The following is a 15,906-nucleotide window of genomic DNA, read 5'->3' as shown; positions in this document are numbered from 1 at the left end:
ACACGCCGGAGGTCGACCCTACCATTTTAACGTACATGACAAAATTTTCAAAGGACCCCAAAAAGGGTCTGGACCGTTCCTGGCGGGCTTGTCAGGATAAAGTTTTGGACCTCTTAGGTCCTATCACAAAAATGTTGGATCTAGGCTTCCGTGCCAAAGAAGCGTCTTCCACTGTCGATCCTGACGAGCTCATTCAGTGGGCACAGCGAGCCGTCTGCTTTTTAGGGAACGCCAACTGTGCCCTCTCAAGTGAACGTCGGCGTTCTATTCTTCTGAAACTGGACCCGAAATTGTCTGAACTTTCTTCCTCGGAGGCAGGGGCTGCTGCTCAGGGTCTTCTTTTTGGTCAATCCTTTTTGAAGGAGCTCACCCATTTTGTCAGCACTTTTAGTAGTATTGATAAGGCACAGGCCACTTTAAAACGGGCCATGCGTCCGGTTTTTAACAAGGCCGGACGAAACTGGGGACGCTCGTCCGGCCGTGGTCAAAACCAATCCACTCAACGTGGGTACCAGTCCCATAAGGGAGGCCAACAGGATTCCAGTTATGCCCAGCGGTCTAACTTCTACCCTTCCAGGAAAGGACGTGGGCAGTTCAAGAAAGGAGGTTCAGGTGGCTACTCCGGCGGACGTCAAGATTCCGCCGCTTCAGGTGAGACTTCTTCCTGCATGCAGTGTTGTTCTGGGGGGCAGGATTCGCCATTTTCTAGCCAATTGGCGCGCAATCTCAGGCGATGCTTGGGTGCTGGAAACGGTTCAGGGATTCAAAATAGAATTCTATCATCCCATTCACCAATCTCGTCCTCCCTTCCCTCTTCACTTCTCAAAGGAAAGTCAGGAGTTCATCACAGAGGAACTCAAGTCTCTGGTATTGAAGGGGGCCATTGTGCCGGCAGTCCGCCATCCGCAGGGATTTGCCAGCTCGATTTTTCTGGTGGACAAGAAGGGAGGAGGTTCACGGTTGGTCCTCAATCTGAAGGACTTCAATGCGGGGGTAGTTTACAGACACTTCAAGATGGAGGGTATCCATCTGTTGAGAGACCTCTTGAGGGAACGGGATTGGATGGTTCGTCTGGACCTCAAAGATGCTTACCTCTCGGTCCCGATCTTCCATCCCCATCGCCGTTTTCTGCAGTTTCAGTGGCAGGGGACTTGGTATCAATACCAAGTCCTTCCCTTCGGCCTTTCGTCGGCACCGTGGTGCTTCACGAAACTGTTACGTCCTGTAGTGGAATCGCTCCGCAGTCGTGGGGTTCGTTTGATCATTTATTTGGACGACATCCTCCTTCTGGCGGATTGTCCGGTCCGACTAATGACTCATCTGGACTGGACCATAGACCTTCTCCAGTCCCTCGGATTTCTGGTGAATGTTCCCAAATCTGTTCTTCATCCTTCTCAGGTCATCGATTTCTTGGGGTTCAGAGTCAACTCCATCACATGTCAGCTGCTGCTGCCCCAGCAGAAGATTCGCTATATCAAGAAGGAATTGAATTCCATTATCTCGAGTCCGACTGTGTCATTGAGGTTGTTAGCACGAGTAGTCGGGCTTTTGGCGTCTTCCCTGCAGGCAATTTTTCCGGCACCGCTACATTATCGGGCCCTTCAACGTCTGAAGATTCAGCATCTTCAGCGTGGCCTCCGGTATTACGATTTGATTCCTCTCTCGGAGGAGGCAAGACTGGAGATGCAATGGTGGTTGGATCACATGGAGGCCTGGAACGGCAGGGCCCTCTTCGGCTCCTCTCCGGAGATTGTGATCGAATCGGATGCCAGTCGTTGGGGATGGGGAGCCCGTTGCGGTCCGGTCTCGACGGGGGGACGGTGGTCTCCGCGGGAACTTTCACTCCACATCAACTGTTTGGAGTTGCTGGCGGGGTCATTTGCGATCAAATGCCTGTCGCCTCTTCAATCCCACTGCTGCATCCTTCTCCGGATGGACAATGTCTCCGCAGTGCGTTACATCAACAAGCTGGGGGGAACTCGGTCGCGATTGTTGGCAGAGATTGCCAAGGAGTTCTGGCATTATTGCCTCCAACACAAGATCACTGTTATTGCAGAGTACCTTCCCGGGTCTCGCAATCTAGTGGCGGACTGGAACTCCAGACATCTGAGGGACTTCAGCGACTGGAGACTCCACCCCAGGGTGTTTCGCCAACTGCTTCGCAACTGGGGTCCGTGTCTGATCGACCTCTTTGCGTCCCGGCTCAACGCCCAACTTCCCCAGTTCTTCAGCTGGCGACCGGATCCGGAGGCTCTAGCCACCGATGCTTTCCTCCAGACATGGCCGACATCCCTCTGTTATGCGTTTCCCCCATTTATGATGCTCCCGAGGGTTCTGGCCTACGTGACGCGCTTTCAGGCGGAATTGATTCTGATTGCCCCTCTCTGGAGGGCTCAGCCATGGTTCCCTGTTCTTCTGGAGATGGCATGCGACCTGCCCTTTCTTCTTCCTCAGAGGGCGAATCTCCTTCTAGATCCATTGCAGAATCCGCATCCCCTGGTTCAGTCCGGCTCCCTCCTTCTCCTGGCGTGGCGAATTTCGGGGAACGTTGGACGGTGCCAGGCCTTTCTGAGGACGCTGCCAGATTCCTCAGCAATGCCTGGGCCCCTAACACTCACAAGCGCTACAGAAGTTCCTGGAAGCGTTGGAGTGATTGGTGTGCTCAACGGCAAGTTGATCCCACATCGGCTGATATCTCTTTGATATGCAATTTTTTGTCCTCTCTGTCCTCCTCTTCGGGTTTGGCTTATTGCACAGTCAACAATTTCCGTTCCGCCATTTCGGCGGGTCATCTTCCTATCGATGGCAAGCCAGTTGGGGTACATCCTCTCGTAGCCAGAATTCTGAAAGGTATTCGTATGGCTACTCCTCCTAAGCCTAGATATGTTTCCCTATGGGACGTTTCTGTGGTACTACGTTTTCTGGAGGCTTGGCCGGTTAATTCCTTATTATCTCGTAAGCAACTTTCAGCCAAGCTTACTATGTTACTGTGTTTGCTTTCCTGCAAACGCATTTCTGACGTCCGCGCTCTAGATCTAGCGGGTCGTAGTTTCACGCCTGAGGGTGTTTCCTTTCGCCTTTCCCGGCGCACAAAAACTAACACGGAGGTCATTTCGTATCCTTCTTTTCCGGCTCGACCTAACCTTTGTGTAGTTCAATGCCTTAAGGAGTATGAGGTGAGTACTTCTCTTCATCGATCTGATATGCAGGGTCAATTGTTGATTGCTTTGCAAAAACCCTTTCGTCCCGTTGCTCCAGCCACTTTGGCCCGTTGGGTAAGATGGCTTATGGAGGAAGCGGGCATTGATGTTTCTGTTTTTGGTGCTCACTCGGCTCGGGGAGCCATGGCCTCTAAGGCTTTTTCATTGGGGGTCTCTTTATGTGACATTATGAAAGCTGCTGATTGGTCCTCAGATTCAGTGTTTAAGACATTTTATTTCAAGCCTGTTCCTACTGTTGCTTCTGTTGTGGTGGATGAGCTTTGAACAAGCATAATCGGAGCCTCCTGTCCTGAAATAGAATTCAAAATTTGCTAACATTCGTGACAAGAATTTTCAATTCTATTAAGGACTAGGAGGCGAGGATTATCCCACCCGTTGTATATGCATGTATCTATTATATTGTTACTATGCAATGCTTCATAGATCTTTCCTGATGAAATGTACTGAATGCTTTGATTTTTTCTCTACCCACCCTTTGTTTGCTCATAATTACACAGGATGTGTATTACGGCTTTGTGTCTCTTTTCAGGCTCTGATCCCAAGTGAGGTTCCTCCGGCTCCGCCCTTGTGGAAGTTCTGCTGCGAGTTTCTACTCCTCGTTGGCCTGCTTCTGTTCCTGTGGCTTTTGGAAGTTCCTCCTCCTCCTCGTTCGGATTTTGGTCCTTTCGGATGATGTTCTCCGTGGTTTCTGATGTTTAATTGGTTCTTCCTACTGGATTTGGACAAAGAAAGAGGAAGTGGTTACCTCTGAGACTGTTTATATACTATGGGTGTACTCTATGGTTGCCCTGGGTTCATGGGTGACGTATTTTCTGTTTTTTCTTTACTGTAATGTGATTGGCTGCTATGTGTCAGTAAAGAAATGAGACTAAGCATAATCCTCGCCTCCTAGTCCTTAATAGAATTGAAAATTCTTGTCACGAATGTTAGCAAATTTTGAAGTGTGGTGCTAGGCTGCAGAACGCAGGCGCGCGATTCCAGTTAAGCAGTCTAATACTGCTCATCCCGTAGTCTGGCTTTCAGCAATGACTTCACATGCTTCTGTCTGTCAGCCCAGCACCAGCTAAGCTCAATTATGAAAATCGCACCTGCTGGTTTAAGGACGGACCAAGGCTGCTAAGAGGCCTGAAATTAAACAAAATAATAGACTGGCTATACTAGGGTGAAAGAAGATACAGGAGGTCTACGAGCTACTTACTCGCAGCTCGCAATCGACTGGTTGGAGACCCCTAATGGATATTCTTTTTTTTTTTCAACTTTTGCTCTTTCTCAATTTACATCCCTGTTTTAAAAATCGTTCTGTAATTTTGATTGCCAAAATCGGAGGTGCAATGCAGCAACTAATAGGCAAATTGTTTTGCCATGATTTTTTCCAACACTACAAACTTCTGTAATATGGTCCTTGGATCCTTGGAGTAAGAATACACACAATATTTAACAATTGTATGGCTGTCACGAAATTCAAGGAAGTTTCTACTTACAATTTGATGTGCAGGTTTGATGATTAAAGTTAAATGTCACTAGTAATTGAAGGGGCCAAAGATGGGGGAGTTACAAAGGGCTGAGTGGGGATGAGATGCACTCCTAGTAATCCAAAAGATAATCATGTACAATTACTCCTTTCAAACATTATCGGCGTGCAAAACTTGCTTCGCGCTTCGTCCCATTGCGCTGCAACATTACTAAACAGCGAAGGAACCTTCATAGGTTCCATCAAGCTGCACAGCCACATCAGTGCCTGAATCCAATGAATCAAATTCATATGTTTAAATCTACTTTTTAAATTTTTTCACCATTCATTTTCATCCTTCTTTCTTGCTTTCAATTAATTTTATTCAATGAATGTTAAACGTTAATGTTCAAGAAGGCTCAGAAGCATAAGGTGGGTTCCATGTCATGATTTTTGTTTTGATAAACCCAATGCATTTCGGGAATGAATTCCCGTCATCAGGGGCATTTAAAAATCAAAGCAAATATATATACATTGAACCATTATTGGGCTCCCTGTCAATTTAGAAATCGTGGATAAACAAAGGTTACAAGCATTTCTTGGAAGGAGCAACATTGAAAAACACACGTAAAGACTGCATTTCTTAAGGACTTGCAAGGCCAATACTAACATGGACACAAGGTTGTTGAGATTCATGTTTATATTTAATGCGATGTTTGAATATTAGTGAAATGCTTGGCTGACAGTAATGGTTAAAAGTATATATATTTCTTTATATTTTTACATGCCCTGATGAAGGGAATTAATTCCCGAAATGTATTGGGAACCCACATTATGCTTCTGAGCTTTCTTGAACATTAACGTTTAACATGGATTGAATAAAATGAATTGAAAGCAAGAAAGAAGGATGAAAAATAATGGTGAGAAAATGGAAAAAGTAGATTTAAACATATGAATTTGATTATTTGGAGTTACAAATGGTACACGGGGAATGCTGAACACAGTGAGATAGATGGCTTTGAAAGGACCTGTCCTGCTCAATACACATTTAAAGGATTCAGTTACTTTATAAAACAATTTTCTAGTCCCTATCTGTCCACTGATTTTCTATTTACTGTTGTTTTTTATGTTCACTTTTCATTTTGGAGGTCTTTTGTTTTTTCATATTCCTTTTTGAATCAAGGGTGCCCCATCACCTATATTATTCTGGTACTTCCCCTTACTCCGGAACGCATGTAAACCAACAAATCTTACATTGTATGGATATACATTATCTTCCTTGATTCTGCTGGCCTTTGCAAGAGGCTCATATTCTTCTGCTGGCTATTGACCGTGCAGCCCACAACTGTGTTTCTGTTGCCTTTGCGACCAGTCCTGAAGTTTTTTGACTCTCATACGCGGCAGCTGGTAATCCAGGCGACTGTTACATCGCGCCTGGATTATGCCAGCTCTCTTCTGGTTGGCGCTAATCTGGCCGAAGTCACTCGCCTCCAACGAGTGCAGAATGCTGCAGCTAGAGCTATTGTAGGTCTTCCCAGATCTTGCTCTGTGTCTAGTACTCTGAAAGCGCTGCACTGGCTCCCGGTCAGAGCAAGAATCCAGTTTAAAGTGCTATGCTTGGCCTTTAAGATCCTAAATGGCACGGCCCCTCAAACTCTTACGGGTCTTCTGTCCTGGTATGTCCCCACTAGACATTTGAGATCCTTGGGCCAAGCTCTTTCCATCACTCCACGATACAAGCTGTGCCGTATTGGTGGACGCTCTTTCCGGGTCAAAGCGGCCGAACTCTGGAACTCTCTCCCGGTAGAGATTCGGCTGCTAGAAGACCTTCTTTGCTTCCGCAAGGCGATAAAAACTTTTCTGTTTTAACTTTTATCTCCTTTTTTCTGTTGTGTTCTCTGTGGTTGTTGCGTGTTACCTTGACATGCGCCAGGACGCCCCTTGGCTGGGGCAGCTGTGCGCAGTACAAATCCACGTAACATAACATAACATAACATAACATAACAGCTTCTGAAATTGTCACTGGAGACTCTGTGGGTCTGCCTCTTTCTACTGTAGAACAGACTGCGGCAGCTGTGCTTGTTTGGTTAATAGAGATGCAGTGGTATTATTTTGGTGTACTGAAAGTCATTGCTAAATATGTTTTACAGAACACCATTTCCCAGATTGAGGAGTTAGGTTGCACCCCCAAGGTGTAGTAATGCTTCACTGTATTCGAGAGAAGGGCTATAATGTCGAAGCTGAATATTTATGAGGGGTTTGCGTCATGCTTGCAACACGCAAAGTGGTACATGAACGACGCAAACCTCTTTACATGAGCACCAGTTTCGTTACAGATGAACACAGATGACTGTGCCTGCCACAGACTGCTGTTTGATTCAGTCAGTATTTTTTCTACTATACTAATAGTAACAAATAGCTCATTATTATCTGTTTGTGTTGTAGAAAAAAAGAGACGGAAATTAAGGAGGGTAGAAACTCCAATGCTCATATGAGAGAGATGCCCCAGGTTGAAGCATTTGTAGGTTGGAGAAACATAAATTGTGAAGACACCTTTCGGGGGTCTTTGTTCGTTTGACAGGTTCAAGGCGTTTATGCCATAAAGGTGTGAGAGTCTTCAATAGTGGATGTGTGAAATGAAAATTCTCCACCTTTCTTATCTCTGTAACCTTGGGCATGCTGCTTTGGCGTAGGCAGAGATGTATTCCATGAGTCCTACGCTGCATGCTTAACTTGGCCTCCCCACCTTCCATCTACTCACTTAGTTTGACAGTCTTGGTCCTGAACGCTGCTGTCCTTCAGTTATACGTCTTCATTTTGGAGGAGCCATGGCAGCTTGATGGAGAGTCACCAGCAGATTGTGTAAGGATCACAATATACTTCTGGGCTGTGGGCGGAACTGTAGAGAAAAGCCAGCTGTTGGAAAACTGACTGGGAAGGGATACATTTTATTAAACAACTAAATAGTGTCGTAAAGGTTATGTGTGTGAGCACTAGACACAGAGAAGGAAAAGGAAAAACACCCAGAATGAGTCACAATGTACATCAGTGGGGATTTTTCAGGAAGCCCTCACTCACCACCCTGGGTGGTGACATGCTTCATCATCGGGCACACCAGGACAAGCCCAATGCCTCCCTGGTGTGCTACAACGCCAGATTACTGCGGAGCTGGTTCTTCGTGGCAAGGGTGTCAAAAAGAAATGTGAATTAAAAATGTCAGTGACTGTACCATACAAAAACTTTATTCAATGGTCAGTTTGACATGGATAAAATATGTGTGGGAAAACTACCAGTTTATGACTTGGTTGTTTCCACTTAAAGTGGGGTCAACATGTTTCTGCCATTCTATGTGTCTTTTACTGGGCTTTCGTCAGGACCGTCAGTTTGTGTACCTCGGTGGTATGGGCACGCTAAGGCCCAGCCTTACCTGAGGACGTGAAAGTTAAAAGCAGGTGTAGAAAATAAGTCCAAAAAACAAACCATAAGTGATGGGATACCTTCAAGTTAGAGGTACCTGTACAGTCTGAAAGGCAAAGGGACATACAGATTTGTGATGGTGGTGAGTGAGGGCTTCCTGAAAAATCCCCACTGATGTACATTGTGACTCATTCTGGGTGATTTTTCCTTTTCCTTCTCTGTGTCTAGTGCTCACACACATATCCTTTACGACACTCTTTAGTTGTTTAATAATATTGACTAGGGGGACCGAGAGTGCCCTTTACCCTCTCTCTCTCATTTTGTTATTACATGGGAAGGGATAAAACCAAGGTGTTTGGAGTCAAGTTAGATGCATGCAACAAGGTGATAAGATTCCAGTGAGGTTGAGCACAGCATCTGGGCTACGAGAAGCCAAGGTAGCAAACGGAAATCCTTGGACCACAAGTCTATTCTAATGATGGGGAGCCCAACGAGATCCAACAATAGTAGTACTGGTAAGACGTATGTCTGTTCTATAGAATTGCCGCTCTATGTCGGTTCCACTCTTTTAATTTGTAGTACTATTCTGAAGCGCATTTGAAGCTTTGGGACTAGCATGTATCTGTTGGGTAGTCTAACATTTGCCTGAAGATTAAATCTCAGAACTGTGAATGTGTGTTGGCAAAACCCAATATAAATATTAATTGTCTCATTGTGGCGGTGCCTAATAAAAAAAATGCTGCTGTCTTGGAAGTACTTGATAATGTAAGTTCAATAGTTTATTGCTCTGTCCTATAGGTGTTGGGGTGGATCCTGATCGCCAGCATCATGTCATTTACTCTGGTATGCACATGCATCAGCCATTGCCGTTCCCCAGTCAGTTTTCTGCAACTCAAGTTCTGGAAAATCTACATGGAGAAGGAGAAGGAGATGTTTGAGGCCAAGGCCAAGGAACATGCTGCCAAACTGGCAGAGAGGAATGTGCAAAGTTTCTTTGAGTGCACAAAACCAGAGCCTTTCCTAACTCCAGGAAATCAAGAATGGCGTCAGATCTCAGCTCTTTATGCTTATAACACAAAGGGACAATTCTACAGTACCATACACAAATATGTTGAGAGCCCTGACAAGACTGCTAGCATCAGGTCTGCAGAGGGCGATGTATTACCCCCAGTTCTAGTATTTGTGGATGATCTTGCAATGGGTGAGGCTGCTGTTTAACACAAGGCGAGTTCAAGGTTAGAAGCATGAACAAGAAATGAATTGATCAACACATTGCCTCAGGACTCAATATTATCTTTTTTCTGTAGTAAGTCAATTAGGTATGTTGAAACATTTGAATGTGCCTCATAGGGGAACAGTACACGGGCAAACTATCCCATGAACTTACTTCATCTTGACTGAAAGATTCTCCAACGTGATTGCTATCTGCTTTCCTTTTCTGTGCAATTCCGTGTCCGAATGGTGTTGCCTTTGGTCACACTCAAACTATGATAAGTCTCCCTACCAATTCTTCATTATGGACCTCGTATGTGTCTTTTACCCATTACTTACTGTATAAATTGCTTATTTTAGATTGTTCTATCATTTACATTGTTGGGGTAATGTGTGGCCTTTTAGGTGAACAATGCCCAATAAGTGCCTTAGCCTGGATCAGGCAAACTCATCTCAACTTTTATTCACCAGTTTAGACTTACGGGTATTAAGTCACAGACTCAGGAAAAATAGTGTTAGGATTTAGCCTTTCGGCTTTTTATGTTTTTATTTATGTTTGATTTGTAAAGTCTGTAACATTTGATACCAAACAACTTTTTGAATTTCTGATTACTTTGGCTTTGAAACCCCCTCCACCCACCCACACACATTGTTGCGCAACTCTTTGCTGGTAATGTACATTGATAACATTGTTCTAGTGGAGTGAAAGTAGGGGTCAGATGCACAAAGGGTTTTTGCGGGCACTAACCATCTGTTTCATTAAAATACAGGGTTTGTGACCACTAGAGCTCTTTTAAATATATACTAATCCCATATTGAGATTATGGAAATTTCTACCGAACCGCAAACTGGTTTTAGAAATCATTACTGAATCTCAATTTGAAAAGGATGTGTTAGGGGCGCCCCTTTCAAATTGCGATTCACTAACCTATGTCTCAATGGTTTGCGACTGTAATTCCAGTGGCAAACCATAGAGTAATTCATTCCAGACTCCCAAATTGGGGTGATAGCTCATTTGCAGCGGGAAAGGGTCACTTTTAGACCCCTTCACAGTACCACTGCCTGCTCTCATTAAAGTTTTCCGAAACTGAAAACTTTTTAAATTCTTTTTTAAAGCAACCACAATTTCTTTTAGGATCTTGGGCTGCTTTCAAGAAAGTGTTCTGTTTTGGAATACTGTCATCGGGCTCGGGGTTTGCTGTCTCTTGCAGACCACCATTCTTGTGATTGGACCACCATTCTTGTGATTGTAGCCAGTCACGGGGTAGCAAATTGTGGTTAGCATAATGAATAATCATTAGGAAGCTTAATCTACAACTCACAGTGATTAGGTCTTTTGTGAACTAACCTAGTACATAGGTTGGTTCTAAAACATAATAGTCACACAAAGGTGGTAACCAGCTAGCGACAATTATTGTAGTACTCCTATATGCACCATTTTAGCTGCTACTACATCGCCATATGATGCATAGAGAAAACCTTAATATCACGTAAACATAACCTGAACTAGCCTTCATTTTAGCATGGCTCTAGCACCCGGATTACTAGCATTGGAGTTAGAATAGTAAGTGCGGTTGCACTCACGCCTTGCCGATGTAAAGGGCATGTTAATGTAGCTCAGTTTAGGAAATAACACACATAGGTTTTATATTTTATATTTTGATTTGGGCCAAATGCAAACTACACTGTCTCAAACAACTGCAGGCAGTCTTCAAATGGGACCGCTGAACATTACTTCAGAGCAACAAAATCAGAATCAGTATACTAGGAACTAAATTAATTTAAAAAAATTAGCAAAACTACAATGTTTATTGATCAATAAATAAGAAGCCCTCACTTTAATTTATTATAGATGTATAAGGTGCTTGCGTCGCATGGAGTCTGCTTTACACTGCTAACTAGTGTGGGAGTGGGAAGTGTTTAGGATGGGAGAGGAAAATTGACTGAAGCAAATAAGGGGGGGAGAGTCAAGCAAAGAAAATAAAATACTGAAAACGGTGATGAGCAAGAGAAGTCACCATAGAAAATTTAAATTTTATTCAGTACAAACTTGAGGAGCTAACTTTTTATGTTGACAGTTTAGTAAGGTGGACAAGTCAGCAAGTAAACAAGGAGAACCGAGCCAGTGTCGAGTCAAAGGTCGGATCAGGCTGCACCAGCCGAGCTCTGAAAATATTTGACATGTAAATTATGCATCATACGTCACGGCAAGCCCCTGCAAGAGCAGGAGTATTCTTTACCAACGCTGAGACATAAATCCACAAGATATACCAATAGAGAACGTAAATTCCAGAAACCCGTTCCCCGTTCTCCTGGAAGGTGCAGATCTAATACAGGACCGTTTCCGAGAATTCTTGAAATATTGACACCTCAACAATAAGTGCGCTAGTTAGAAAAAGTACCAAGGCACATCCCTCTTAGTTACTATTCTCCAAATAGCATTTAGCCATTACAGCTCTTACGAAAGGTAATTTCACAAGCTCCTCGTGGTCCTCAAAAAGACATGTACAATGTTGAATATTATTCCAAGTCCATTTATTAACAATTCCTTTCTTTTGCCACACCGTCACAGCCGACGCGCGTTTCGCCCTCCGCGGGCTTTTTCAAGGCTAACAAATTAGGTGGTGAGCATGTATCTTTTGTCGACAACAAGAAATCGTATAGCCTGAGCGTAAAGGGGTCCTTTAAATTGTTTGTTTGGTACACCGGGAATTATGCTCGTGGAATATGGAGTCAGTCCTTCCGTTCTTTGGTCAGTAACAAGTAATTACTTATTAGATGGAGCCATGATAAGTCCCATCGCCATCCCGTGTTATCGCGTCTCTCGTATGGAGTCCCGTTTCGTTTGGTCTGACAGCCATAAGTGCGCTAGCATACGTACAGCAGAGAACCGTAGACTTCCAGGACATAACTCCATAGGGAAATTGTTCAAACCCTTCATTACGACAGACAACAAAGAAATGTCTTGATAAAGGTGGACTCCATTTGTTCCGAACCACCGAAACGCGTCAACGCTTTTTTATTGTACAATTTAAGTCTCCATAACCCATGTTTATATTCAAAATTAATAGTGGTAAAAGATAGGTGTTAATATCTGGCAGCTTTAAATGTACCAACTGTATTTTACAAGCTTTGTGTTTTACAATTTTTGTCTGTCTTTTCAATTGTGCAGGCCACAATAGATTGTGTTATTACTTGTAAGTTCTTTTTAATTATTTGATTAGGTAAGCATGATATGTATAGGTATGTAATGATTTGTTTTTATTTTCGGTTGCATAATAAATATGTTGTATTTTATACTTTTGTGATTGCATTAGTTTTGACTATAGTGCGTACTCTGAGGCTATGTTTTAGCTTTTCTTGTATTTATCTCAAGGGAACAACTTCTTTCTCTGGTTAGATAACCTCACTTCTCTTGACTGTTTTAGGGGTTCCTCTCTCTTTCTTAAACATTCTTTCAAACATTCCTGATAATCAAAACCAGTATCAGTAGACCTGTCCGATGCAAAAACATTTATTTAAATGTAATCTGTAAATAACTCTTGCACCAAATGCAAATTATAGTGTACAATAGGAGGGGACATGGGTACAGAGATGAGAATTATTCAGGTAGTATGTAGGACCAGTGTTGTTGTATCTCACACAACACAAGACTTTCTCAATTTGGAATTTATCTCTACAAATTAGTCACGGTGTATAAAATTAGATTGTGGGTGACTTGCAGAATCCATGCGTTATTTTGGGCAGTTCAGCTTAGTGCAAACATTGCCCAAGGACATAACAAAGCTTCATGACAGATAAAGACTATTTTACATGTTCTGTTTTTTTGGCACAGAGATTTGCCGGGATTCATAGGCTGCTAAGCCAAGGCCAGGAATCTGGCTCCTGCTGATACATTGTCAGCAGCTACATCCACCAGGCAACATAGCCTGCAGAAGCTTGGCTTGTTTTGGGCTCGACGTTCCCAGGGACCTAGAGGTGAGCCAGGCATTTGGCTCAAATCTGGCTCGAGCTTTCAGTGGCTCTCCCACCTTAACAGTTTACAGACGTGCAATGCTTAATTTTAACCAGTGATTCCCGGTGCTCGGCACCGGCACTTAATTGTCAGCACAAACGCTTGTGACAGTCTGCCACAAGGTGGCACTGTCTGGCTAATTCAGAGGTGACCACAACAACAGTTAATTATTGATTCAAAAAATCACTATTACCTGCCGCCCAAGTCCATCTTGTAGCTTTGGGGGCATGGAATAGCCTAACTTGTCACACTTGTAGGAGTGTGCTGGTTATAAGATGTACTGTTAATATCATTGGCAGCATTTATAGGGGCAATGTGTGGTGCAAGCTGCTGTGGCCTCCTGACAAGAGCCCTGGCACTTATAATTGTACAAATTAAGCACTGCAGACGTGTAAGCCAAAAGAATGTTGGCAGAACTTTTGCCTTACTGAGTTCAAAGGGGTTGCTTGACAAGTCTTGAAATGAGTAGTATGGAGTTCACCGTTCTGGATTATGCTTTCATAGGTCATTTTATTTTTAGCTTGCCTTAATTTTAAAAAAAAACTTATGGGACACCCCTGGTCTGGTCCACCCATGCCCCAAGTGTGTGGTGTCCTTAGTTTTTTTTTCTTACTTGGGAAATCCCCCATATTCACCAAGATTTCAGGATTTGTTTTTTACTCCTGCATTTTTAAAATGTCCAGTTCACCTTTTTATCTTTTATGGCACTTCGTCATGTGAGTGTTGGTCGTTGTGAGAGTGGGTGTTTCTGGTCTTTTGAGCAGGAGCTCCAGTTAAATTCGGGAGTTACCTCAAGCAGTCTATTGCAAACTGTGAGACATTATATTTGTGAAGTTGAGCATTATAGCCTAAAAGACACATAGCTGGGAGCTGGCCTATGCAATTGAGTACGTTGGATAGCTGTGGGCACCTAAATGGACTGGCCCTGTGTTCAGGATAGATGGGAAAGGAGTAGCTGTGACACCCGAGTGGTATGGGTAGGAAACTGTGGTGAAAAAGAAAGGTAGACAACTAAAGGGGGTGCCGCTCCAGAGAGACTCTGCCAATTGCAACTTGTTCCTTGCTACAGGAGTAGCTTTTCAAGGTCCCTGCTTTCTCCTGGACCCCTGGGAGGAGTGACTAACTTTCCTGGCCGCAGAGGAGGGGAGAGGCGCGGCGAGTGGGACTGCGAGGACCAGCATTCCTGCTGACATCAAGAGCTGGTTCCTCTTCCCGCCCGAGCCGCGCCCCCTCCCAGTGCCACGCCTCCCGCCTGACTGCTCTTTACCTCTTGCGGCTCCCGCTTTGCGGGTGCCGTTCCAGAAAGACTCTGCCAATTGCAACTTGTTCCTTGCTACAGGAGTAGCTCTTCAAGGTCCCTGCTTTCTCCTGGACCCCTGGGCGGAGTGACTAACTTTCCTGGCCGCAGAGGAGGCGAGAGGCGCGGCGAGCGGGACTGCGAGGACCAGCATTCCTGCTGACATCAACAGCTGGTTCCTCTTCCCGCCCGAGCCGCGCACCTTCCCAGTGCCACGCCTCCCGCCTGACTGCTCTTTACCTCTCGCGGCCCCCGCTTCGCGGGAGCGGCTCGAGAGAGACTCTGCCAATTGCAACTTGTTCCTTGCTACAGGAGTAGCTCTTCAAGGTCCCTGCTTTCTCCTGGACCCCTGGGCGGAGTGACTAACTTTCCTGGCCGCAGAGGAGGCGAGAGGCGCGGCGAGCGGGACTGCGAGGACCAGCATTCCTGCTGACATCAACAGCTGGTTCCTCTTCCCGCCCGAGCCACGCCCCCTCCCAGTGCCGCGCCTCCCGCCTGACTGCTCTTTACCTCTCGCGACCCTGCTTCGCGGGGGCCGCTCGAGAGAGACTCTGCCAATTGCAACTTGTTCCTTGCTACAGGAGTAGCTCTTCAAGGTCCCTGCTTTCTCCTGGACCCCTGGGCGGAGTGACTAACTTTCCTGGCCGCAGAGGAGGCGAGAGGCGCGGCGAGCGGGACTGCGAGGACCAGCATTCCTGCTGACATCAACAGCTGGTTCCTCTTCCCGCCCGAGCCGCGCCCCCTCCCAGTGCCACGCCTCCCGCCTGACTGCTCTTTACCTCTCGCGGCCCCCGCTTCGCGGGAGCCGCTCAAGAGAGACTCTGCCAATTGCAACTTGTTCCTTGCTACAGGAGTAGCTCTTCAAGATCCCTGCTTTCTCCTGGACCCCTGGGCGGAGTGACTAACTTTCCTGGCCGCAGAGGAGGCGAGAGGCGCGGCGAGCGGGACTGCGAGGACCAGCATTCCTGCTGACATCAACAGCTGGTTCCTCTTCCCGCCCGAGCCGTGCCCACTCCCAGTGCCACGCCTCCCGCCTGACTGCTCTTTACCTCTTGTGGCTCCCGCTTCGCTGGTGCAGTTCGAGAAAGACTCTGCCAATTGCAACTTGTTCCTTGCTAAAGGAGTAGCTCTTCAAGGTCCCTGCTTTCTCCTGGGCGGAGTGACTAACTTTCCTGGCCGCAGAGGAGGCGAGAGGCGCGGCGAGCGGGACTGCGAGGACCAGCATTCCTGCTGACATCAACAGCTGGTTCCTCTTCCCGCCCGAGCCGCGCCCCCTACCAGTGCCACGCCTCCC

The 15,906-nt window shown here is 45.6% G+C and overlaps 1 protein-coding gene across 1 annotated transcript in view; it reads left to right on the top strand.

Annotated features, from left to right (window-relative positions):
- CALHM6 (calcium homeostasis modulator family member 6) overlaps positions 1 to 9,371 on the top strand; it is a 101,358-nt gene extending 91,987 nt beyond the window's left edge. Inside the window, exon 2 of the mRNA XM_086927375.1 lies at positions 8,887 to 9,371. Coding sequence (XP_086783501.1) covers positions 8,887 to 9,306 — 420 coding nt within the window. The 3' untranslated portion in view covers positions 9,307 to 9,371. The remainder of the gene's footprint in view (positions 1 to 8,886) is intronic.
- Positions 9,372 to 15,906: the final 6,535 nt, after the last annotated feature.

Source organism: Lissotriton vulgaris, chromosome 6 (assembly GCF_964263255.1).
Source record: "Lissotriton vulgaris chromosome 6, aLisVul1.2, whole genome shotgun sequence".
NCBI classification, from domain to species: domain Eukaryota; kingdom Metazoa; phylum Chordata; class Amphibia; order Caudata; family Salamandridae; genus Lissotriton; species Lissotriton vulgaris.
The sequence above is the reverse complement of the archived record's forward strand: the minus strand, read 5'-3'. Positions and strand labels throughout refer to the sequence as shown.